The 25,004-nt window shown below is 48.1% G+C and overlaps 12 protein-coding genes across 12 annotated transcripts; 7 read left to right on the top strand and 5 right to left on the bottom strand.

Annotated features, from left to right (window-relative positions):
* Positions 1-2,397: 2,397 nt before the first annotated feature.
* On the top strand, positions 2,398-3,499 carry UA08_00862 (hypothetical protein; the record flags this gene model as incomplete). Its single annotated transcript, XM_020260715.1, has 2 exons — positions 2,398-2,932; positions 2,994-3,499. 2 exons carry the CDS (start codon positions 2,398-2,400, stop codon positions 3,497-3,499), a joined length of 1,041 nt encoding a protein of 346 aa, XP_020124058.1.
* A 361-nt stretch (positions 3,500-3,860) lies between these two features.
* On the top strand, positions 3,861-4,865 carry UA08_00861 (hypothetical protein; the record flags this gene model as incomplete). Its single annotated transcript, XM_020260714.1, has 1 exon — positions 3,861-4,865. One exon carries the CDS (start codon positions 3,861-3,863, stop codon positions 4,863-4,865), a length of 1,005 nt encoding a protein of 334 aa, XP_020124059.1.
* A 398-nt stretch (positions 4,866-5,263) lies between these two features.
* On the bottom strand, positions 5,264-5,779 carry UA08_00860 (hypothetical protein; the record flags this gene model as incomplete). Its single annotated transcript, XM_020260713.1, has 1 exon — positions 5,264-5,779. The coding sequence occupies one exon, from the start codon at positions 5,777-5,779 to the stop codon at positions 5,264-5,266; it is 516 nt and encodes a 171-aa protein (XP_020124060.1).
* Positions 5,780-6,324: 545 nt separating this feature from the next.
* Positions 6,325-7,371, bottom strand: UA08_00859 (Protein TOXD; the record flags this gene model as incomplete). The annotated part of the gene is made up of 1 exon (XM_020260711.1): positions 6,325-7,371. One exon carries the CDS (start codon positions 7,369-7,371, stop codon positions 6,325-6,327), a length of 1,047 nt encoding a protein of 348 aa, XP_020124544.1.
* Positions 7,372-7,786: 415 nt separating this feature from the next.
* UA08_00858 (hypothetical protein) lies at positions 7,787-8,372 on the top strand (the record flags this gene model as incomplete). Its single annotated transcript, XM_020260710.1, has 2 exons — positions 7,787-7,795; positions 8,058-8,372. 2 exons carry the CDS (start codon positions 7,787-7,789, stop codon positions 8,370-8,372), a joined length of 324 nt encoding a protein of 107 aa, XP_020124543.1.
* An 862-nt stretch (positions 8,373-9,234) lies between these two features.
* On the top strand, positions 9,235-11,006 carry UA08_00857 (Tubulin gamma chain; the record flags this gene model as incomplete). Its single annotated transcript, XM_020260709.1, has 7 exons — positions 9,235-9,242; positions 9,313-9,353; positions 9,449-9,561; positions 9,640-9,693; positions 9,745-9,927; positions 9,992-10,282; positions 10,332-11,006. The coding sequence occupies 7 exons, from the start codon at positions 9,235-9,237 to the stop codon at positions 11,004-11,006; spliced, it is 1,365 nt and encodes a 454-aa protein (XP_020124550.1).
* Positions 11,007-11,275: 269 nt separating this feature from the next.
* Positions 11,276-12,217, bottom strand: UA08_00856 (hypothetical protein; the record flags this gene model as incomplete). Its single annotated transcript, XM_020260708.1, has 2 exons — positions 11,276-11,736; positions 11,812-12,217. The coding sequence occupies 2 exons, from the start codon at positions 12,215-12,217 to the stop codon at positions 11,276-11,278; spliced, it is 867 nt and encodes a 288-aa protein (XP_020124549.1).
* A 526-nt stretch (positions 12,218-12,743) lies between these two features.
* Positions 12,744-14,003, top strand: UA08_00855 (Serine/threonine-protein phosphatase 2A activator 2; the record flags this gene model as incomplete). The annotated part of the gene is made up of 1 exon (XM_020260707.1): positions 12,744-14,003. The coding sequence occupies one exon, from the start codon at positions 12,744-12,746 to the stop codon at positions 14,001-14,003; it is 1,260 nt and encodes a 419-aa protein (XP_020124552.1).
* Positions 14,004-16,358: 2,355 nt separating this feature from the next.
* Positions 16,359-17,206, bottom strand: UA08_00854 (hypothetical protein; the record flags this gene model as incomplete). The annotated part of the gene is made up of 3 exons (XM_020260706.1): positions 16,359-16,407; positions 16,699-16,796; positions 16,877-17,206. The coding sequence occupies 3 exons, from the start codon at positions 17,204-17,206 to the stop codon at positions 16,359-16,361; spliced, it is 477 nt and encodes a 158-aa protein (XP_020124551.1).
* Positions 17,207-18,154: 948 nt separating this feature from the next.
* UA08_00853 (hypothetical protein) lies at positions 18,155-19,455 on the top strand (the record flags this gene model as incomplete). Its single annotated transcript, XM_020260705.1, has 6 exons — positions 18,155-18,217; positions 18,277-18,921; positions 18,980-19,032; positions 19,101-19,148; positions 19,202-19,312; positions 19,371-19,455. 6 exons carry the CDS (start codon positions 18,155-18,157, stop codon positions 19,453-19,455), a joined length of 1,005 nt encoding a protein of 334 aa, XP_020124546.1.
* A 1,084-nt stretch (positions 19,456-20,539) lies between these two features.
* On the top strand, positions 20,540-22,086 carry UA08_00852 (hypothetical protein; the record flags this gene model as incomplete). The annotated part of the gene is made up of 4 exons (XM_020260704.1): positions 20,540-20,603; positions 20,695-20,845; positions 20,906-21,402; positions 21,497-22,086. The coding sequence occupies 4 exons, from the start codon at positions 20,540-20,542 to the stop codon at positions 22,084-22,086; spliced, it is 1,302 nt and encodes a 433-aa protein (XP_020124545.1).
* A 363-nt stretch (positions 22,087-22,449) lies between these two features.
* On the bottom strand, positions 22,450-24,993 carry UA08_00851 (hypothetical protein; the record flags this gene model as incomplete). The annotated part of the gene is made up of 7 exons (XM_020260703.1): positions 22,450-22,609; positions 22,695-22,812; positions 22,885-23,318; positions 23,384-23,493; positions 23,547-23,972; positions 24,314-24,783; positions 24,834-24,993. 7 exons carry the CDS (start codon positions 24,991-24,993, stop codon positions 22,450-22,452), a joined length of 1,878 nt encoding a protein of 625 aa, XP_020124548.1.
* Between the last annotated feature and the right edge of the window lie 11 nt (positions 24,994-25,004).

The raw sequence follows: 25,004 nt of genomic DNA, 5'->3' as shown, positions 1-25,004 counted from the left end.
CCAACGAATGAATCTCGATGAGCGGCTGAAGACTCAAATATGAAGACAACAGGTTTTTGAAAAGCCGATAGGAGGAAAAATAAGCGGTTGTAATGAACGGACGGCCACCAAACCGGGCCAGAGGCTTTCAACCGTAATGTGGACGGAAGTACGTTTTCTCTCTCTCTCTCTCTCTCTCTCTCTCTCTGTGTGTGTGTCTCTCTATCTGTCGGGGGCAAAGAATATGCAGGAAAGATAAAAGACAAGCAAAAAAACCAGAAACGACTAAAGCAAAAAGAAAGAAAGAAAGAATAAGCCCTGCAACAGGCAGTGAGGCCGAGAGGGAGAAGGGAAACAGAGAGAGGGAAGGGAGAGGGAGGAGGAGGAGAGGGGGAGAGAGAAAGGGATTATTGAAGCTTCAGAGCGGGAGAGAGAAGGAGGTGTTTTGGGGCAGGCGCAGGCCGGCCGGGGTGGCGCCTCAGGCAGCCAGGCCCCCGTCAGAAATAAGGCCAGGCACACGCGGTCGCTGATTGGGCAGGCGGCGGCCCACGGCAGCGCCAGCTAACGACGTAGCGCCGTGTTGTGCATTCTGCCAGTCTATTTATTACTATAATTATCCTGATAACTGAAATCCATTATCGACGACGGAGTATTTCTGCGTGGATTCGCATTCGATGTGTGGCCTTCTGCTGATAATGGCATTGTTGGCGACGGTGTCGGCTCTTTGATCGCGAAGTCCAAAGCCCCAGCGAACCCTGATTGGCGCGCGAGAACTCGTAAATGAGTGTCTTAAGCGCAAGGATTATTAGTTGGCCAAGTACGTACTAGTTAGTCTACGTAGCATTAAGAGCCGTTGCTAGGGGATCGCGAACACTGATAGTACCAAGTAATATTAATTGATTGACTTGGCCAACTTTTATTTGCGCCCCTGGCACCGTATCAGTTAGGTAGGACAGACTAGACTCGTTATTGAACGGTTCATTGCTCCGAAGTATATGCAGGGCCATGATTAGGCTTGTTAGGTAGTAGCAGCAAGATTTTTGAATTTTCGGTATCCAGCGTCGCATCCAATCAGCCGCCCAGTCGGATATCCAGCTTGCCGTGATGATTCATGACAACGCATAACTAACACTAACTAACTAGTTAATCAGTAATCGCTGAGACATTGATCTTCAAGCAAGGCCTCGACTTATACTCGGACCCAGCAAATAGCCAGCATGGCAATTAAACAACTAATTAATGATTAATTATACCAGTTCAATTTATTCTACTCCGTATTAAAATAGTGGCCATCAGCAATAATAGGTCGATTAACAGTTCCTCACTGAATGAATGAATGGATGGATGGATCTGAGTCTGGGGTGCTACCGCAGATGGTCGACGGTAGTACGATCCGCTGCCGGGGGGTGGTGGGGACGCCCACCAATCAGGCGCTGTCGTGGCAATCTTCATTAGCTGAAACCGGCAAGATCGGTGGGCGAGGAGGGGTGCTGATTGGCGGACGTGTAAGATGCCCCAGCTCCTTACTTGCGAGTGGCCAATCATAGCACAGTACTTTTATATAGTCTAACTCTATGCTTGTCATCTCCTGTCAATCTCAGCCATGTCAGTGTATGTACTATGTGTATGACTCTGGTCGAGAAATCGCCCTTACCCTTACTAGCCCGTCCGATTTGACATCCAACTGCCTGCGAATCCTTGCCACCGATCATGCAGCCCGCCGTTGTCTTGGACTTGGACACACTAAGAACAATTGGACTCGACCGTCCTCATCTAAAAGCCTGCTTACGTGTATACGGTGGTCCAGCCATCAAAACAATGAGCCTATCGTTATTACTACTATTGTCTAAACTATTTTTGTACTATATCTGCCCCGAAAGAAATGCATCGCTGCGCATCTCGGGATCGGCTGTCTACTTGTCTACTTGATACTCCGTACAAGCAAAATCGTACGCGGCTCGGCGGGTCAATAATTTCAAAAATGCGGAGACCAGCTTACTAGTCGGCACAGCGAACTCGGAGTGCAATCAAAATCCAACTCGGAATCAAGGAAAAGACCCTCAAGCGGAGTCAAGCCTGATTCATCGGGTTTGGTGACATGCGTTATTTTTAATGAGGCCAATGTTCTCGGAATTGAGAGTAAATTTTGTTCACTAGGATATTCTTACATGGTGCTATCTTATCATGTGTTGGCACGCAAAAAGTCCTTTAGGTTCAGGCGTGTTCTGGAAGCAAACTCACGACATGAATAATATAAAGAAATCACGCTGAATGACGCGCGAATGGGGCTTGGAGGGGCTACCCCGCGACGAGCAAGGGTGTGGTAACTCGACTCCTCCTCCTGCTCTTCCTCGCCATTATTGCCATCCATTCGTCGTCTCCTTTACATCAATCCTATCACCTGCCCCGCTTCTCAAGATGCCTCTCGTCGCATCAACCGGAAAACCCCGTGTCATCCTCGGATTGATGACATTCGGCCCCGACACAAGCAGCGGCGCCCGTGTCACCAGCCTCGACGAATTCAACCAGCAGCTTGATTACCTGCAATCCCAGGGCTACAATGAAGTCGACACAGCTCGTATATACGTCGGCGGCAAGCAAGAGGCATTCACGCGCGAGGCTCGCTGGAAAGAGCGCGGGCTCAAACTCGCTACCAAGGTCTACCCCACGGAGGATGGCATGCACAAGCCCGAGAAGCTGCGCCAGTTGTTTGAGACTTCGCTGAAAGAGCTGGGCACGGATCAAGTCGACATCTTCTATTTGCACGCGCCTGACCGGTCGGTGCCGTTCGCTGAGACTCTGGAGGAGGTTGACAAGTTGCACAAGGAGGGCAAGTTTGTGGAGCTGGGGCTTAGCAATTTCACTGCCTTTGAGGTCGCGGAGATTGTGACTTTAGCTGCTGAGAGAGGTTGGGTGCGTCCGACTATTTATCAGGCTATGTACAATGCTATCAGTAAGTATATCATCATACATATCATTCGGCTGTGCCTGAGTTTTGGTGCCAACGAATATAGCACGATCAATCGAGACCGAGCTCGTGCACGCGCTGCGCAGATACGGCATCAGCATCGTCGTCTACAACCCTCTCGCAGGCGGTCTGTTTTCCGGCAAGATCAAAAGCAAGGATATCAAGCCAAGCGAAGGGCGGTTCAGCGACAATGCCAGTTCTGGTTTACTATACCGCAACCGATACTTCAAAGACGAGACCTTCAAGGCATTACAGCTTATCGAGACCGCAGCTTCCAAGCACAACCTGACTCTGCTAGAAATCGCATTCCGCTGGATCCGACACCATTCTGCGCTTAACGTGAACGGAGGGGATGACGGGGTGATTATTGGCGTCAGCAGCTTTGAGCAGTTGAAAGGCAACCTGGCGGATTTGGAGAAGGGTCCGCTTCCTCCGGATGTGGTGGACGCTCTGGATGAGGCGTGGTTGGCGTCCAAACCTACTACGTCGGTTTACTGGCACAAGGAACTCAAGTACACGTATGATACTCAGGCGGCTCTTTTTACGAAGTAGACATGGATTTTCTATTGCGATTGTGATATACTAGTTGGGTACCTATGTACCTTTTCGGCCTGAGAATTTATGTGCACGAAGATAGATGATATCTGTCGGTGTGCTGAGAATCTCTGCACCGAATACGTCATAGTAGTACGAGCGATAGTTAAGTAGAAGATAACTAATCTGTGCAGGTGGTGTACATAAAGGGGACGTGTCTGCACAGGCCTCCTCTCCAGATGTATCTTGCCCTTCGCAGAGTATACCGAGCCCATTGCTTTGCACATCTATTGACGCTACTCCGTTGATCATTAAGAATAGTCTACGATACTGGATATATCATCCATCCCCAGCCGCATCGCAGTTGATGCCAGCGACAATGGCGGACCCCACCTTCAAGATCCTCATCGTCAACCCCAACTCCTCAACCCCCATGACCGACGCCCTAAAGCCCATCGTCGCGCAACTCAACTACATCAGCATCCATGTCGACTATTTCACTGCCCCCAACCAATCCGTCACACTGCCAGATGGCCGGGTCATCGAGCCCGTGCCCAGCATCAATTCAGGCGCTGACAGTGTGCAATCAGCACTCCACTGCCGCCCCTTTGTCGAGCCACTAATCCCGCAATATGACGCCTTCCTGGTCGCATGCTACTCGGCGCATCCGCTTGTGGGTATGCTGCGTGCGACAATCAGGGGTCTCGAGAGTAAAGCTCGCCGCTCCGACTCCGGCACGTTGCATGTGCTTGCCGGGAGTGAGATTATAGATCCCCGGAAATCCCGGAAATACGTCACTGGCATCTTCGAGGCTAGCGTGTCCAGCTCGCTGATGCTGATGAGCGCTTTCAATCTACAGACGGAATGGAGCCATCGCAAGACTCAGTCGCAGGATACCTTTGGCATTGTGACGACGGGTGCCGTGTGGAAGCCGGAGCTTACAAAGGCTGTTTCGGCTATGATCAATGGGCCCGAGGAGAATGAAGGAAGTGGAAAAGGGGCTAATTTGCCAAGCTCGGATGGCTCTGCTGCTGCTGCTTCTTCTCCTGCTTCGAGTACAAGCTCAAGTACAATAATCCCAACGTCTGTTGCGCGCTTTGCGGGTGTCGAAACCACGGGGCTTACGGCCGTGGAACTACATGAAACGCCGCCGGAAGAAGTGCGCCGACGCATGATTGATGCGACTGAGAGGCTGCTCAAGGGTACATCACATCCGGTGCGAGCCGTGTGCTTGGGCTGTGCCGGGATGGCCGGAATGGAAGAGGCAGTCCGCGCAGGATGTATAAGAGCATATGGAGAAAGTGACGGTGAGGATGTGCATATAGTCGATGGCATTGTAGCAGGGGTTGGCTTGCTGGTCAACGCCTGCAAGGCTCAAGTTTAGCAGTACTTTGTACCGATACCTAGGTAGCTAAGTACGCTAATATGTATATAGACGCCCCAATTTATCCTCAACGCATCCTCGCCATTTTTACCTGATAAGTCCAACAAATGTTAGATTCGTACCTAGTAGTATTCTAAAGCAGTAGAGCTAGACTTGATTTAAGCTATTTTACCTAGGTAATCTTTGGTATTTGCCCGTTTTCCATCCCTAAAGAATCTATGCATAATGTACAACTAAATCTTACACGTGAGGAAACGCTTTCAACATGATCCATCCTGAGACTTCGCAGGTCTGGCTAACGAATCTAGTTCAATGTTTAGACCTGTACTGCGTACGAAGTCAACCTGAAAGGGGCAAGAACATCTCAATGATCGTTCCTTAGCAGGGGACGTTTTCCCTCAGTTCCCTCCTGCCTTGGCTATCTTCGCCAATCCGTCCAACCAATCTTGGTGCCCATTCAACATTGGATTGGGTCTCGCTGTTGCCAGCTCAGCAGCAGGCTTCCCGACTTGCACCTCTTGCGTTAGGATGCGCACAACCCCCCATTCGGTATTCTCGACAATCCACGCATGATACACGTCGAGGGCGGTCTCTTCATCGCCATCCTGCCACGCGCGCCAAGCCAGTCGTCCTGGCGAAGAAGCTGTAGGCGCTACTGACTCCCACACTTGAGACTGTAGCGGTGGGAATCCAAAGGTAGAGAAGCTGAATTTGTCGTCCTTGCGTAGGATTGGGCCGGAGCTGGGTGGTGTGATCTGGCTGACGTTGTTGTAATAGGACTCCCACTTGGTAATATTCACCAGATACGGCCACACTTGTTCTGCGGTGATGCCTGCCACGAATATCTCATTCGAGACATAGTTGTCCGTGGTTCCCGGGAGATATTGTTGGGGCCAGATGATGGTAGAAGACATATTGCACGAGATAAAATTGCAAATATTTTTTGACTCCAAGTTATTATCACAGTTGCAACAGTTGCTTCAGGATGTATTGTGTCACTTATGTACCCCTGGCCTTAATACTACTAGAGATAGATAGAAGACCCGGATAATGATTTATCCACAATATCTCGAAAATTCATTTTTTGCGAACTAACAAACTTCAAATTTGGATTATAAATCAAGACTCAAGTTTGCCAATTCTGCGGAAACTATTCCTCCTTGGGACTAGACATTGCCGCCTTAAAGTTTGAGCTCTCCACTTCTCATCGAAGCCCTAACTCGCCCTCAGATCATGCCGATTTTGATATCACTCCACCTTTTAACTGAAACTGGAAGTCAAGTCCGGCTGAAAAATCTACTGAGCAACCTGAATACATGCTATGCGCTGATACATGTCTATGTATGGTTTATGTTACGTCTAGCATAGGAGAGTGATCCATCATTGAAGCGGGAAAAAAGAAAGAGAAGAATAAATCAAAAATTAGGTAAAAAGATAAAAGTATAAGATGCTGACTTATCTACAAAGTGTCGCCAACATTGTAGACTAGTTTCTCTCCGCTGACCTTGTCTTCCTTCATAAGCTTCATTCCCTCCAAGACGCCCTTCAACCCGCCAGGGTTTACCTTCGGGGTGTGAACTTTGATCTTGCCCGCGGCCAGCAACTGCTCAGCGATCGCCCAGAACATCTCAGCATGAGCCTTGTCTTCAGGCTTCGCAGGAATTGTTGTGTCGCCAAACTTGAAGCCTTCGCCCATAGCAGTATAGGCGAGGGTTAAGCGGTCATTAACGTTAGCACGCTCAATTTTGACCGTTAGAAGAGCACTGTACTCTCCGCCCTCAGTAGAGATGGCATTGTCGCAGTACTGAGCGCTGCTATCTAGTGAAATGGTATCCAGGACCAATTTCAAGTCGTTCTTAGTGTAAGTGCGGATTTCTTTGGCGGAGTTCGGGTCCTTGTAGTCGAAAACAGCATCCGCACCGAGGCTCCTAACCAGATCGAAATTATGCGGCGAACAGGTAGTAAGAACCGTGTAGCCTGACAACTTGGCGAATTGAATAGCTAGCGTTCCGGTGGCTGTTGAACCGCCATAGATGAGGATGGGAACCGGCTTTTTGATGGGCTCGGTAGGCAGTGCAAGTTTCAAGCTTTGATACAGGGCCTGACCCACTGTAGTAATGCCCACCCCAAGGGTTGCCGCTTCCTGGAAGCTGAGGTTGCTCGGGATATGCATTTGGATATCTCCCTTGGCAACGATGTACTCGGCAAAGGCCCCATCTTCAGGCTGCACAGCATTGGCGCCGTGTACGAAGCCACAGACGCGGTCGCCCTTCTTGAATGGCTTTTTGACGTTCTTTCCCACTTCCTCAACGATACCAGCATAGTCACATCCCACTAGAACGCCTTGAGGCGCGAGGAAAGCAATATGTTTCCAGTCAGTAGGGTTGAGAGCGACGGCGACAGTCTTGACTAGGATATAATCATCGCGGAGAACAGGAATAGGCCTGTTGTTAACCAGACCCTCCTGTTTTGGAGAAGTGATGACAACGGCCTTCTGGGTAGTCATCTTCAAGCCTAGGTATCGGACAAGCTTGGTCGTTTGATAGGGCTGTTAGGTAGGTATAGAGGTTGTATCTCGCTGACTGCTAGAAGACACCGGTGCCCAATATATATATATAGCATACATGTTTCCAATATTATCGTAGTCAAACGTAATTGAATTGAACGTGGCGTATAAGTGGATCATTCTTAGCGATACTTTGGTTCGGAAGAAGTTAAATGCAGTTTCTACCCAAAATCCACAAAGGAATATTCTGGTAGCAATGATTATCAATCAGACATGACGTTGTCCTAACATTTTTTGGTCTCCCACCGGTGGCACTGGTATAACGATATAGATAGTGATGATATCGTCAGTTACCGTTTCCAGCCGTGTGGAATGGGCAGTTCCACAATGTACACCTAATCCACCAGTGGCCCTGATGTTAATTGTAAGGAGGAAAACAAAAAGCATAAAGATATTGCCAACGTACACGTCATAATTAGAATCGAGGTGAACAATTTCTTTCAAATCGTCGATACAAAACATTCCTCTACGCCGATTATATCAATTGGTAAAGGCCATCTCCGCTTGGTATCGAAAATCCTCATTGCAACGCTTTATAAGATAGCACCTCAGCTTACCTAGCTAGGCCTAGGTAACATAGGCCGGGTATGTAGACTTCAAGTTTTCTTCTATCTGTGAAATTTAAGAGCGGTCCAGGGAATGGCCAAGAACCTGGCCGCAAAAGGTTCCCTGAGTTCCCCCTCCCCCCTTGGATCGTCTACAATCGCACTGCCAGCAGGGCCCACGAGTTTCAGGCCAAGAACCCTGGAACAGTGGTAGCCGAGTCGGTGCAAGAAGCTGTCTCCAAGTCGGATATCATTTTCACCTGCGTGGGTGACGATGCTGCCATCAAGGGTCTTGTCAAGCTCAGCATCAGCTCTGGGGATATCAAGAATAAGATTTTCGCGGACTGCTCCACCGTCCACCCAGATACTACCACATCCATTGCTGCCCAAATATAGGAGCATGGAACACTCTTTGTGGCTAGCCCAGTCTTCGGTGCACCCGTGATGGCCGATGCGGGACTGGTAATCTGCGTGCTGGCCGGTCCAAAGGAGGCGATCGAGCAGGTCAAGCCATATACAACGGGTGTGATCGCCAAGACAATCAGGAGCCTTCCAAGGCCTCTCAGTTGAAGATTCTGGGCAATACTTTCGTCATTAGCATGGTGGAGTCTATTGCTGGGGGGTTAGTGGTCGCTGAAAAGTCTGGTCTGGGGACAGATACCCTACACCAATCCTTTGAGGCCGTTTTTCCTGGTCCCTATGTGGCATATTCCTCCTGTATGCGCACCGGAATTATCACAAGAGGGCTGAGCCTCTCTTTGCTGTTGACCTGGCACAGAAAGATGTCCGCCATGCCCTTGGCTTAGCAGGCAAATTAGGTGCTACCATGAGAGACATGGAGCTGGCAGATCACGATATGGTCAGTGTCAAGGAGCACATGGGAAATAGAGGAGATTTGGCAGGAATTTATGGCGCGGGTCGTGAGGAGTCAGTGTTGGAGTTCGAAAATGATCCCTGAAATAAACGTCATGTCTTGTATAGTATCTGGAAACTCATAAGTGTTTATCCCGTACGATCACAGTCATATAAGTGCATGCCAAAAAAGGAAAAAACAAAAATTGAAGAACTACACAGATATAACTTGGTACCTGAGGCAACAGCATGCTGTTTCCCACTTATAACGATAAGACGCACAGCCAATCACATCAGCGGACTCTGTGCACCTCCGCGGCCTAACGCGTTTTCACCAACGCGTCTTACAATTCAACATCTCAACCTCGAGATTCGCCAACTTGCTCATGATTGACAACAACATAGAATGCCCAGGTAGGTTGGGATGTCATTCCCAGTATATGCTTGTCAATAATTGAATTAATCGTTGTCTCCCCATCTCTAGAGAAATCATCACAATCCAAGCAGGCCAATGCGGCAACAACGGTGCGTTTCGAGTGCAACCCCGCTACAATCGCTAGACTGCCAGCCAGTATATTTTAACCAAAGCAAGCAAGCATAAAACTGACTGCTTGCGATAGTCGGCAGCCAGTTCTGGCAACAGCTGTGTCTCGAACATGGCATAAACCAGGATGGGAATTTGGAGGAGTTCGCAACTGAGGGCGGAGATCGCAAAGATGTTTTTTTCTACCAGGTCAGTCGACTTTATTATCACGTATCCGTACTGCTTTCGTATGTCAATGCTGAAACATGTTTTTTTCCCGTTGGCTAGAGTGATGACACAAGGTATATTCCTCGAGCGATTCTGCTCGATCTCGAGCCTAGGGTAAGTGGTCGGATTTTCTTTTTTACTTCGCTCGGCCTGACTTCTTGGTAGGTGATCAATGGCATTCAAACCGGACCCTATCGAAATATCTACAATCCCGAGAATTTCTTCATAGACCCCCAGGGAAGCGGAGCAGGAAATAACTGGGCTGCGGGATATGCGCAGGGTGAACACGTGCACGAGGAGATCTTTGACATGATTGACCGGGAAGCTGATGGCAGTGATTCGCTGGAGGTTTGTTATTGCTGCAGCAAATCCCGATATTCTGTGGTAGGCGTGTCCTGACGCATATTTCTAGGGTTTCATGTTACTGCACTCTATCGCGGGAGGGACGGGCTCCGGCCTGGGAAGCTACATGCTCGAACGGATGAATGATCGATTTCCTAAGAAACTTATACACACATACTCGGTGTTTCCAGATGGACAGGCGGCAGATGTCGTTGTCAACCCGTACAACAGTCTCTTGACGATGCGGCGATTGACGCAAGATGCTGACTCTGTTGTCGTACTGGACAATGGCGCTCTATCGAGAATTGTTGCCGATAGAATGCATGTGCAGGAGCCGTCGTTTCAACAGACAAACCAATTGGTATGGATCTTCATCCTTCATGCGAGGAGTATTCGCTAACAATCTATAGGTTTCAACGGTCATGTCAGCGTCAACAACTACACTTCGCTACCCTGGCTACATGCACAACGATCTCGTCGGCATCATCGCCTCTCTCATACCCACACCCCGCGCACACTTCCTCGTCACATCATTCACACCATTCACAAGCGATAACATCGAGCAAGCAAAGACGGTGCGAAAAACTACAGTCCTTGACGTCATGCGACGGCTCCTCCAGCCCAAAAACCGCATGGTCTCAGTCACACCGAGCAAATCGAGCTGCTACATAAGCATTCTAAACATCATCCAGGGCGAAGCAGACCCGACAGATGTGCACAAATCGTTATTGCGAATCCGTGAACGGCGTCTGGCCTCGTTCATTCCCTGGGGCCCTGCCAGTATACAGGTTGCGCTGACTAAGAAATCGCCTTATATTCAACATACGCACCGCGTCAGTGGGCTGATGCTTGCTAACCACACATCGGTTGCGACGTTGTTCAAACGCATTGTGCAGCAGTATGATAGACTGAGGAAGCGAAATGCCTTCCTGGATCAGTATAAGAAAGAAGCGCCCTTTTCGGAAGGACTGGGTGAGTTTGATGAGGCCAAGGCTGTTGTGGTTGATTTGATTAAGGAGTATGAGGCTGCAGAGAGGGACGATTATTTAAATCCGGATGCTGGACAGAAGGAGAACGCTGCATAATCACTCCGCTCACTTTTTATTTATTTTCCTTCGGGTCATCTTGTTCAGCGATACCTCCCTCCCCGTTGCGAGGGCTATGTAAAAGGGCGTTCACTTGTTTGTTTCAGTCTGTTAATTACCGCACGGACAAGGATAGGTATAGGCATCATTTAGCATCGGGTACTCAATCATGACTAAACTTGTTATTTAGATATAAAACTATATACAAACGTCCCTCCATACTAAGAAGAATAAAGATGGAGCGGACAGGGGAGGAAAAATAAGAGAATTCATAACTCCATCGCGTTCGGTGCAACCGCCAGAATAACCACAAAACTCGCAATTACCAACCCGCCCGCCACAAACGACACCAATGCAACACTACCGCGACTCGCAGGAAACTTGCCGCGCACAATCCAATACTGCGCTTCAAAATAGCGATGGAATCCAATGACCAGAATCAGAATCGCGATGCCGATAAATGTTGCGCCGAGCGGTTTTCCGATGTTACGGAACCGCGTGGTGGAATTCCCGTTGTTTTTGTTGGATGATGGGGGAGCGAGGAGGATTTCGAGGAGAGATGATGACGATGATGATGGTGGTGACAGTAAATGGTTCGAGGAGATTTCGGAGGATGTGGAGGTTTTGTCGTCACAGGTTATAGTGCTGTTTAGCCGGAAGAGTTGTGTTACGGCGATGCCGATGGAGGCAAAGGAGAGGGATGTGCGGAGCCATGCAAGGAACGTTCGTTCTAGACATGTCGTACAAATCAGTCAATTGTTCAATGGATAGGTTCAAATGAGTGGGTATCAGGAGTATGTCGTACCCAAAGCGAGATGGTCTCGCGCGACACTGCCCTTATTGTCCAGTTCCAAGGCGCCGTATTTCTCCACCGTGCGTTGGTACCATGACTGTTGTGCAGCTTGGTTTTGTTCGCTAATTCGTTGGTTCTGCTCATTATTGGTGTTGCTATTACCGGCGTTTCCACTTCCTTGCTGATTACTATTGTTGTTGTTGTTGTCGTCGTCGTCGTCATTTTTTCTGTTTAATTCTTGCTGTTGATGGCTATGTTCCTCGCTCCATGAGTTGCGAGCTGTCTCCTCGCCCTCATCTCTTGATGATCGTAATTGATCTGTAGATTGGTTCCCGCTATTGTGCTGTTGCTGTATGTCTTGTGCCGAGGAAAAGGGATCATTGTTGATAATCTGCCTGGTCTCGTTGACAGCAGCCATTTTGGAGTCGAATGTATCTCCGCCGCCCGCTTTGGCTGTCTCTGCTATTGCAAACTGGCCTGTGATAGACATGTAAGTCAATATATGCGGCGAATGTAACAGAAGCCGCACCACTTACCGAGGTATTGAAGCAACAATTGTGGTGTTGCGATCTCAGTCTTAAATGCCACTTCTAGACCTAAGGCTCATGCACGCGTCGAAAGAGAAGGGGCACAGCGACACCTGGTTCGGGCCAAAATTCCTGGTGTATGCAAGGACTGGAAAAATTGTACACGGCCTCAAAGATGTGTCTTTGTAGTGTCGTGAATCGAGGTTCGTCGGTCATGCGCATCTATTGCGAAAAGCGGCTGGCCAAGGACCAATGACGGGCCAGAATCCGAGTCCCGGGCGGTGGGATTCTGCCGCTGCGTGCTTTCTGTTTGTGGTTTGATGTCATGACGCTTTCCAAGCATAACTACTCCGTGCATCAACTCGCTTTGAGTGGTTTCTGTTTACATGATCCTCATTACGAACTGCCGTATCAATCATGCCTTCCGCCGACAATTCTATAACGGGCCCAAAGCCTGATCTGTCGAGAAAACTCGCCGAACTCCGTGCGGGCAAGACGAAGCGTGCAGCAAGCGGCCAACAAGAACCGCCACCAAAAACACCAGCTCTCCCTACGCCCATAGACCTTTCCTCGCACACATACAGTCACCCGGTTCGCCGCATCCTCTCTCCCAAGGACCTGGACACCTTTACAACCTCTCCTGCATACACGCTCGTTCTCGCTTTTATATTCGGGTTATCAGATAAGGTCCGCGGGCGGGCAATCACCGATTTGAAAGACGAAAAAGTGCCTGAAAACATCGAAAAGATACTACGTATAGTCGACCTCCTTGGCTCGCTAGTCGAAAAGAATCCCGCCCTCGACCAGGGCGGATCCCGCTTTGGCAACCCCGCGTTTCGCTCGCTCTTCGACGATACCGCGTCGCACAGCCCGGAATGGCATCGCGAAATACTGGGCATAGAGAATTCAGATGCAGTGGATGAGTTATCGACATATTTGATACATTCCCTGGGGTCGCGGGACCGACTCGACTACGGATCGGGGCATGAGCTCAATTTCATGCTGTGGCTTTTGTGTCTGTATGAGCTGAGGATTGTCTCGCCCACGGACTTTCCGATGTTGGTTTTCAAGATATACTATAGCTACATGCATCTGATGCGTCGCATCCAAACTACGTATTATCTGGAACCGGCTGGGTCGCACGGCGTATGGGGTCTCGATGATTACCATTTCCTGCCTTTCCTATTCGGCGCCTCGCAGCTCGTCGAGCATCCTTATATAACGCCTCGCGCCATTCACAATAGTGCCGTTCTCGACGAAGAGGGGGATAAATACTTGTATCTTGATCAGGTGCGGTGGGTGGACAGTGTCAAAACCGTCAAGGGCCTTCGATGGCACAGTCCGATGCTCGACGATATTTCGGGGGCAAAGTCCTGGATCAAAGTCGAGAGCGGAATGAAGAAGATGTTTGTCAAGGAAGTGCTGGGCAAGCTACCCATCATGCAGCATTTCTTGTTTGGGAGTTTAGTCGCTGCGTCTCCGGACATGGGCCAGGGGGGCGACGAATTGCGCGAGCAAGGAGAAGGCGCTCCTCATACGCACGACCACAACCATACGCATGGGGACGATTTCTGGGGTGATTGCTGCGGCATCAAAGTGCCCAGTACTATCGCGGCGGGCGAGGAGATGCGAAAGCGCATGGGGGGCACGGGACTGCGGCCGATTCCGTTTGACTAGACGTGACTATGCATGAGTTATATAAGTACTTCATAATATCATAACTTCGCCAATACACCTGGCTATTACAGAATAGTAGTTGACTGGCTTGCAGGGCCACGTAAGTTGGAACATGCAAGCATCGCTGGCAGCAATTCGAGTCAATTTAATAATGGGCGCATCACTTGGTGGTGCTACTTGTACCTTGTTAGCTGGCGATCACCTGACCCGTCGACTTTGCCACGTAGTTATCTTTCATAGTGGCAGCATAAAATATGTAAATTAGAGCAATCCTTAATTAATATGCTAGTGCATGCATCCCCCAGTGACACGGACATGCGACTGTAGTCGATGATAGCAAATAGCCAGATAATAACTAAGTAACTAGCGGATATATGCCTCCATGACTCATCTACCGCCGGATTCACACGCTGTGGTTAGAGTTTGTGTCGACCACGGATGCGTGAGGGAAGAAGAAGTAGTATCTCATTATCATTCTCACATAAGCTAGACGAATCCAGGCACCCTGCGGCCTGAGATCTCAGGTGTCGACTCGCCACGTTCTTCCGAATTCGTCCTTGTATGCAAGAAAAGCAAAATATGATAATATGACTCGTACGATCTTCCTCTTTACGGTTCAATAGACCAGGACCAGGACAGAAAACCCATTGCTTAAGTCAGCCCATCGTTCAGCCAGGCATTCCCCATTTCGGGCCTTCTGCGGCGATAAATCGTACAATAGCTAGTTAGCTAGCACAGCAAAACTAAGCCCAACGCATCCTGCGTCGGATCGTCGTTCGGTTCGCCTCACCAGCTCGTGTCCACCGGGTACAGCGCTTGCTACTTGTTCGTCTTTGGGTTTGCTTTTATCTGGTCACGCTCCCCTTTGGATTACCTAACCGCCCTAACTGCTTACGGACCATACAGTATATATATCATATCGCGCTCCCCCTACGTGCTGCTCCTCCCTCCCTCCCTCCCTCCCTCCTTCTCTCTCTCTCTGCCTCCTCTCCGCAACTGCCTCACCTTGCCCACCTCTGTCCCTGTCTACTCTGCTTCTGCTGCATTCATTTAACCGCCCTCGTCCTCTCGAACTCGCTGCCTCAGCTCCTGTGAGCCTACCTCACTGTCGTTATCTCGGCCGTTATCGGACTCCTCGCCGAAGCTCCCCATACCTTCCTTCTGCTTCTCTCGGACTCTCTACATCGCCACCGCCCTCCTCGACAACAGTATATATATATATATATATATATATATATACACTGTCTAGACCCACACTAGAGAAGAAGACGAGACAAGAAAAGAATAAAAAAAGAGTAACATCCACCATGCCTGCCCGCAAGCCTCGCTGCAACTTCAAGGAGTGCAAGAATGCCGCCCAACGCATCATCGGCGACTGCACCTTCTGCAACGGCCACTTCTGCGATAAGCATCGCATGCTCGAATCACATGCCTGCAGCGGCCTGGAGGATTGCAAGAAGGAATCGCATGCTCGAAACGCAGACAAACTCAACAGCGAGCGAACGACCGTCATCAAGACTGCATAGTTTGATTTGATCATCTATCTATCTGTTTATTCAATCTACGGATTCTGCTGTTCTTGCATGGTGGATGTTGTTTCTTTTGGCTTCTAACTCTGGCGATTTCGGTTATTTTGCCTAATACCCGGATATTTCACCTTTTCCGATCTCTCTCAAATGCTGTTTTGGGGACAGACATCATCTGCGATTTTGCGAACCTCCTTTGTTTTGGGATCTGCATGGCGTTTTACGGCGTTTCTACTACTAAATCTTTACACCGGTTTTGAGCCTTTTCCTTCGGCTTTATACAACGCCAGCATTGCCCCTGGAGTCGACTATCTACCGTCCTGATCGTGCGAACCTCGACTGAACAATACAGCCGCAATCGACATAGCCTGTACAATCCTGTCTTATCTACAGGAAAAGACAGCGGTTATTGGAGTTGGCAAGACGGTCTGATTGGGCTGGTCCGGTAGCTATTGGACATGATAAAGATCAGCGATTTTGGATCGGTTGATATCATATAAATGCATAACGAATACCTATATATCTACATACCTTTTTCAAATATGCGCAGACAGCACTTGACTTGTAGAATTGTATGGTCAAACATAGTCACCACTCGCCTACCTATCGGATAACCATCCATAGAACGGGATGCCGACCAATTCCCGCCTGCTACTGTACATACTACGTATTCCGAAGCCAAATAGCATTGTTAATCCACAAGCTTAACCAACAGTACGTATGTCAAGAAACATGTTTTAACTATAAAAGATACTCTTAGTAATACCTTACTATGCATCCGCTTGTTTGCCCCGTCCAATCATGTGCGGTCCCCTGACATCAGTATCAGTCAGCGTCTTGCAAGGATTGTCGTCAGCGGCTGTGAGCATTTACTATTACTATAAGTATGAAGTATTTACTCTCTTAGATGATTTTAGTAGGGTCTCCTATGTCAAAGACTACGTAGTGTGGTGGTTATTGTTAGGTCCTGGACTCTTGGCAGTAGTGGCAAAGTATGGCATTTGAAATGGATACTTCGAGAAGACTGATATAGAACACCGTAAGCAAAGAAAGACAGCCTCTCTGCAAATATTATCCCGGTCCAATTTTAGGCCTGGCAGAATCGGATTGTTAGTATCTTTAAAGAAAAAAAAAAGATCAAGCTCGCAGAGAGAAAGAATAAAACATACATATCATGGTGCTCGCTCAGCGTACTCAAATACCGATTCAACTCCTCCACACGCTCTTTATGCGTCTTGACTCCCTCGCGACGAAGTCTTTCATTCAGCTATTGGACTGTTAGAGCCGGGCATCTTCATCGAAAAAACAATTTTTTTTCCCGAGGACAAAGAAGAATCAGATACATACCCTCTTCCGTCGTTGCTCTTCGTGTTTTCGTTCTGCTTCAGTTTTGTACACGACTCGTTTCGAGTCTGATTCTTCGTCATGACCATCGACTTCTCCATGTGCTGCAGAGTTGTTCTTAGTGAGGAGTAATTCGTTTTCTGCTGGTTTGGCCGTTTGGGATCCCTCCTTTTCTTCTCCTTCTCCTTCTAGCACCTTTTCTTGTTGCTGTAGATTCTGAGAAGTAGTCTTCTTCTTTTTCTTGGGCTTGTCTACCCGGCCATCTTTGACTTTAGATCCTTTCAGTTTCAGCTTGCCGCCTCCGCCGACGGCGGAATATTCGTTGCCGGCCATGTTTTAACTGTTGAGTTCTGTGCCTTTTCTTTTTCCCCTTTCTTAGACAAACACTGCCACGCAGTTACATGACTGACTGCGTGTTGGGACAGCCAGGATACTCGGTGGTTGTGAGTATCACACGCTGGACTGGAGGTGTAGTCAATATGCATTTCCGACAATGTCACCAATTTTAGATGGCCTCAGGCTGCGATATAGTCACGTGACTGGATCTCAAGAAAGATCGACGTGGGCCCTCACGTGCCGGTTGATAGGCCAATGGCAGCTGCATTACATAATCACCCCCGGATTGGAACGATTGGCCCGGAAAATGGAGTCATTTCCTCCGACTACTAACTGCTTCAAATGTTGTTGAATTGCCGGTTCAAGTCAATTATCTACTATTAATGCTATTTCACATACTGATGCCCATTGGAAATACTCGAAGATAATTCTCTGGTTCACTAGATTGGTCGTCGTTCCGCACTGTTTTGTCAACACGGTAGATCTGAGACGTTCCATCTATATTGTACAGCCAAAGGACGACACAGTTCTTTATAGGTACGAATGAATGCACGCAGGTTACGAGCTACATACCCCTACAGCTTAGGGCTAGCTGTCCACCGTGATAACCGTGAAAAAAAAATCCTATCTACAGCAATCGCTATCGCTATCGCACATATTATTCTTTATCTAGCGTGGGGTTGACAGTAACTCCTAGTAAATCTCCACCACAAATCCGCGTTACGCAAGATGCGAGGTATCTTTGACATAGAATGGGAAGGACTAACAATCTAGGGGAGATATAGACGGGAGCTGATAAAGTCGGAAATAGCACAGATTCGGCTATGTTCCCAGATGCGCCCTGATAAGACTCGCTTTTTGGTTATTAGTTATATCCGACGCAAACCACGGTCGTTCTCTGTTCAGCTTGTTTATCAATAGGAAAACTAAAAGCGACAAATCATAATGGATGCAGTCTTTGCAGAGATCGATAAAGAGACGATCAAGTTTGCGGCCGGAGACGAAGAGGTATTGTACCACGGCACCCGTTTGCTGCAGTTTGCCTCTCTGATCGATGTGACAAAAAGAAATGGCGCGAGCTGTATGAGCCTCTTTATCCGGAAACCCCGTCAAATGTGACAGTCATTCGTAATGAGAGATACGGCCCCCATGAGAGAAATTTTCTGGACGTCTTTGTTCCACATGATGGCGCAGAAAATAAGCCGGTATTGATGTATATTCATGGCGGCGGGTTCTTTTCCGGCGACAAGATGTGGTCTGAACGGGTTTATTCGAATATCGGCTGGTTCTTTGCTCAACATGGCATCGTCACTGTTGTGGTCAATCATCGCCTTGTGCCACATGTGCAATATCCGGGAGGTGCGGATGACGTGCAGCTCGCGCGCGAATGGATCTATGAAAATATAGCGTCGGAAAAGTACGGATGTGGATCGATTGACAAAGTTGTGCTTTTTGGTCATTCGTCTGGCGGTGCGCATGTTGCGATGAATCTTTTCGCGGCTGGTGAGATGTTACTCTTAAGATTCTTCGGGCGTGTCTATGCTAAAGCAGAGAGTGCAGGCGATCCTGCTCGCCCCCCAAAGGTCCCGGACTTTCCACCAGTTGCTGGTCTGGTCCTTATTGACGTGCCCTTTTGGTTTGATCGAACCAAGCCAGTGCGCCAGAGAACAATTAGGTCATATTATGGCTCCGATGACGAGAGTGATTGGGGGGTGAGTTCAACCAATATATTTTGTCAATGGATGGTGATTTGCTGATATGCATGTCCAGCCCAAGTCAGCATTGGGTTTGTTCCAAGCCCTGCCCGAAGACTCACCAGTACTGTACGTTGCGCCTCGCGTATACCAATCTGCAACTCTTCTTCTACTAAAGCATAGCAATTGCCATACAGAGATTCACAAAAGATTCCCATTTATCTCGGTTCAGTCGAGTGGGAAGTGTATGTGCTCCATCTTTATGGAAGGATGTATCCATCCACCTAACGATTTATAGACCGGAAACCATTGATGCAACGATTAAATTCTTCAACGCATATAAAGCGAAAAGCAAACCGGCCGGAACACTGCCCTTATTTCATGTCACCAAGAGACACAACCACGTTAGGTTAGAATTCTACTATCCTTTGATGATCCATGCTTGAAAGCTGATTGCATGGCACCAGCAACGTCCTGTCAATCGGAACCGAAGATACGTCGCAGAGCCAGCCAGTACTGGACTTCATCCGGACATGTGTTGGCAGCAAGTGAAGAATCTGCGTTCAATCTCTCAAAACGAGTCTTACAAATAGTAGTTAGATAACGCTAGGCAGTGTTTGATTTTTGGTTGGTAGAACCCACTGCTAATCATTCAATGACTAAATACACTCTGGATTAAGGGAGGAAATGTATTGTCTGGAAAGAGAATATGAACTGAAAGTACATTCCTAACTATCTATTATTGACCTTTTCGGCTTCATAGACAGCCGTCCCACGTAACCCACGCAAGCCTGCACCCACACAAACCCTGAGACTACAACACCCCGGGTTTATATACATGTTGGATTGTACCTTTGACCTCTGATCAGCCTAGTCCTGCGTATGTAAATAACTCAATGCTCAATGCCACGCCCCAAAGTACGACCAGAGAATCGGCAACGGGCCTGCCATGCCTGTCAGGCTTGCAAAACCTCCAAAATCAAATGCGACTCCCGACAACCCTGTCGCTCGTGCATGAAACGCGGAAAGGCTGGCCTTTGCACTTTCTCAGGTACAGATCGTCGCCGTCGCAGCCAAGGCGTTCCTCCGGAGGAGGTTCAGTTACATGATAGTACAGCCATCCATCCGTCGCCAGAAGCTGCTGCGATGCCGTTGGGGACTCCGTTGTCTGAGGTATCGGGGACTCCGGCCACAGGGCCTCATACATCACAGAGCCAGAATACAAGTTCTTGTAAGTTGTTGTATTCAAACTTAATACTATCTCTTTTCACAGAATCTGACTCGGAACCCAGTCCGTGTGAAAGAAGAAGCATCTTCACTTTTGTTCTTACAGTTCTTACGGAGAACAATAAAGTCATATGTCGGGTCGGTCCCTTTCACTGACGAGGAGCTTCATCACATCCCTATTGATCATGACAGTGCCCCGGGGACAGCCGACATTCAACAAGTTCCGTCGGAGAAATTATACTCGTTATTGGACTCCTATTTTGAAGCTATTAGTAATGCATAGATTGTCGCAAATCTTGACTATGTTGAGCGCTAAGTTTTAAAGCAGACCGTGGGAATCTTGGACCTTTTCACGGCCGATGAGATCGACAGTCTCGTAGCTCAAAGGTTACCAGAAAAGGAGTCCAATATGCCCTCCACCAAATCCCAACGATATGGCAGCACTGGACCTTGCTTTGGCTATTGGAGCCCAGGTGCGTGGATCTGGCGATGATTTACAACTATCAGCAGCATATCTTCATCGTGCCCGCAGGCATTGCTTTTGATGACTTGTTGATGTCTCAGAGTCTGCATCAAGTCCGACTTTTTGCCCTTCTTTCTTTCTATATGCTTGGTGCCTGCAACAAAAATGCAGCTTCCATGTTTCTGGGATAGCAGCCAAGGCCACCGTCATCTTAGGCCTCCATGATGTTGTTGACTGTCAAGACGATGACAGGTAAGAGCTCCAGTCCAGCCGTATGTCAGATCCAGATCATAACTGAGACCTATGTACTAGATTAGGAGTATTACTTAGTGTTCGGAACCTCGATATTCTCAGCAGCTTTATTCTTGGAAAGCCGAAAAACTTGCCAACTATACGCTTAAGTATAGTCGAGATCAACGCAGCCTGCGGAGAAAGCAAAGCTATGTTCACTGCAATAACCAATGCTTGCGATCTCCTGGAAGACATAGTAGATACAATGGTTAGAAACAACAATATACTACACGTCCCCACTGCGCAGAACTTACTCCGTCAGCTTCCTCAATGGATTCAGGCTCTCCCCTTGAACATACAACAGCTCTGGAATACCTTTCAGCGTGACCATAACCTCAAAGAGGTGGACCAGCAGGCTCTGATGGGAATTCTTCACATTTCTTCTGTTTATTATTTTACAGCAATCCTGATTACTCGGCCATTCATGGTGGCGTACTTGCTGTCAAGGCTGCGCGGGAAGGCTCCTGATCATCTTATAAATGCCCCTGATCAGGCTTCGGATGTCAATATCAAGAACAGTGAGGTATCCATATTAGGGCTGGTATGTGTAAGCTCGGCTATATACCTGGTTGATACTTGCATGACTGCCAGGGACTTTGGGTTCCGTTTTAGGAATTTCTGTCTACTTGAGTATGAACATCTCCACTTTGCAAGTTCCGTCAGGCTTTGATCAAGAACATCTTTTTTGGCTTGCTAACTATGGCAATAGGGCTTGGGTCTTTGGTGCTGGTCTGGTTCTAGGGTTTGCCCAGTTTGCGGGCGAGCCACGCAAAGACATCAACGACTCGTTTGATCATGCATGTGCGATCCTGGCCGATATTGCTCCCGTCAGCCCGCAAGCTCAGGTTTACCACGAAATCCTTTGCAGCTTTAGCCAGGCTGTTCAAAGGTATAAGCAGCGAGTTGCAGATGAAGCGCACCAAGCTGTTCATCAGTACATCGAGCGGATATTCAGACTGGGCCCTGCGCCTGTTCCTCAGCACTGCTTTAGTGAAACACCACTGATTGGTGATCCGTTTAAATCTGCAGCTATGAATACTCAGCTTGATGTTAGTATGGATTCTTTGCAAGATATGGATGGATTACATGCGCTGCTTGATATGGCTCGAACTAACGACCAATATGATGCGTGGCTGGGAGATATTGATTATTTGGTACCTGATTTTGGAGACTTTGAGCAATTATTCTATACTATCGGATGAAATTATGGTTCTAACTATATATTTCCGTACGCCTCTGGGTTTTACCTACAGCACAAATATCTGCCAGTAAAAAGAGCTATCCATCTTATGATGTATCTTATAATCGGGGGTTGAAGCCAAGGAAGTGTGGGAAGAGACCAGTATACTAGCATTATGTAAGTGGTGAATTCAATCTGCGTATTGGTGAGTTTCGTCAACAGACAGTTCTTCGAGCAATTTTCATAGCCTCAAATGCTGCTGTCCATCGCACACCTTTAAGATATCGTGCAACTTCTACCACCAGTCCGTGTGTGCAGTATTTTCCTTGGATACTTTGTATTTCCCAAGGGCTTGTGGAAGCCATTGACGAGATAAGTTGATTCATCAATGCCTGAGATGTTTCCTGTGGCATTGCAAGTCCTCGCTCATGAGTGCAGAGAGAAGCAGATCGCCCTTGACTTCCAAAATGGTGGAAAGCCCAACATGTGAGCGTTCCGATGACAAGGCACCAGGGATAATGGAATACCCCGTGAGCATCCCAATTCTTAAGGTACAAAGTACTATCACGGAATATTTGTGCAGCATGCCAGGTTGCGTGCGCCACCACCGCCGGTTTTGATTCTACCCACATCTTGACCCAGCGGTAGCTTTCCTGATGGTCGTCAAGGGTGACGGCATGGCCAAATATTGCCTTTGCCCCAGCTGCGCCAAGTAATTGGCGAATATCACCGTTGATGACGATATGGGCTGTGTGGTATAAAGTAAGTAATACAATGCTCTGTTTCTGATGCACGGAATGGACATATTCATCCGGCATACTTTGCATTGTAGCCATGGCCAGTGCATCGTATTTTATCTTCCAGGTCCCGAGAGCAGAAGTCATTCGCTTCCTCCATGGCCTCCAGGATACTTCTTGTTCTTCAAGATCGCCCAAGTATATCGATCGATTGTCGAAATGAATCATGTCGTTACACATCGACATGAGGCCGTGGAGGAGGAGAGTCAAGCGTAGATAGTCCAGCCTTATAGATTGTAGTTTTTCATTATCTTCTACAAGCCATTTCATAGTATCACCAAAGTCGGGAGGCTCATCGTGAGCTTCCATAATTCGCTGCCAGGCGGATGGACATGGTGCTGTCCAGGCCTCTTCAGTGCAAGGGTGTGGAACCTGGATTGTGTGCGTGGACATGCTAGGCATGAAGGAATAACAAGATACGTTTTGGGTATCCCACATAAATACAAAGAGGATCAGCCTATAAAGCCCTGTCAGGTCCGTTTCCTAATCGTGTGAAAAAGCGAATAGACTGCGCCGCAGTACCTTTTGTATTGCTCAGCATAGGCGAATTCCTCCCAATTTATAGGGCGTTTCAAATGCTTGGGAAGCATGATTCCTCCCCGGACGTGATAGCGCGATATTCGGCGGATGGTCTGAACCAGTAAGTCAGGTCACAGCACACTCTTGCAGGATGAAGGCAACCTACGTTGAATAACAAAGTATGAATAAGCATGGCCATTTCCCGTTGATATGGCCCAGCGCGGTACATTCCATAGCTTTCCAAGATCAAGAACGCTTGCAAGGTGGATAAAGTTGGAACGGGGATGCTGGTCAAACCGCTTAAAATGTAAGGAACAATAGCATCATAAAGTCTGACAGACATTCGATGCGAGTCTTTGGTCTTGTAACTAGCGCCGAGAATAATCATTGACAATAAAAGAATCGACTCGGTCTTCGCAACCTCCAGGGTCGGTATGTGAATCAAGGGGTAAGACAGGTTGAACTTTTGCACAAACAAGCGAAGATATTCTTGCATTTCTACTAAGGATAGAGCGGCGTTGATCTCATCCACAAGAGACCTATTTTCGTAAACCGATTGAATCTCGGCCAATAGGTTGAGAACCTCCTCTCTCTTTGAGGATGTTAGTTCTAATTTTTCTTTTGTGAAAGACGGCAGCTGTGCAGGCTCTTTAGGAACTCGATCTTGGCTTGATTTAATACCACCGTAGAGAAAGTATTCGAAATCTTGTCCAAGGCAAACGCGTGATAGCTGAGTGGCCATTAGATTCATTTCCAAAGATGGATGAACCTGAAGGGGGTAATCGAATGTACCTTGGGACTGTTCAGTATGGACCTCTCATGCATGCTTCACTGCAGGTTGGAATCCTCGTGTCTTTCTTCATTGGCCGTCACGGCGCACGGTGATTGAAGAATCGGCCAGTTCATGTCATTTGGCAAAAGACCCGACCGTACAGCTACGTTGTTAGGGCTTAAGTAGTCCATATTGTCCCAATGGACTTCGGCCAAAGTATACCTTGGGGAGAATGAAGGCTCCATGAGATCAAAATGTGGAGAGTCAAAGCTGGTATCATAATTCATATCTCCCCGGTCAAGAGCGTTTGTCGGCGAGATAGCAGCAGCAGCAGAAGCAGCAGCAGGAGGAGGAGGAGGCTCTTTCGGGGTTTCGTGCTGATGGGTTGAATTTGCACCCAAATCTATTCCAGTGCCATTATCAATTGGCTCTCCATCATCACTCTTAGGAATTCGCTGGGTTGATTTTGATTCATTGGCCTGCAATCTTCTTATTTTCTCCAAGTCTTCTTCTTGTAATGAATCATTGCATAGGTCCGCGCCACATATTATCTTTCTGCGAGCTTGCAAGGTGCCCAGCCCTGGTCCCCCAGCAAGTGCATCTTTCCGTGAATGACGCTCTTTATGGCGCTCTGGAGTTCTGTCAGATAATACTCCGTTGCTAACCAGTCTGCATACTTACCTAGTAGGTCTATTCGCTTGAAAAAAGTATCGCATCTATGACAATGCCATTTTACTTCGGTGTGGTTCAGAGCATGTCTTTGGAGGTGTGATACCCGGGTGAAGGCCTTGCCGCACCCAGGAACGGTGCAGCGATGGAGCTTGCGTGAGTCAGTGGGCATGTTCATCAACC

Source organism: Talaromyces atroroseus (assembly GCF_001907595.1).
Source record: "Talaromyces atroroseus strain IBT 11181 chromosome Unknown scaffold_0, whole genome shotgun sequence".
Classification (NCBI taxonomy): Eukaryota; Fungi; Ascomycota; class Eurotiomycetes; order Eurotiales; family Trichocomaceae; genus Talaromyces; species Talaromyces atroroseus.
This window is presented reverse-complemented; position numbering and strand designations above follow the sequence as displayed.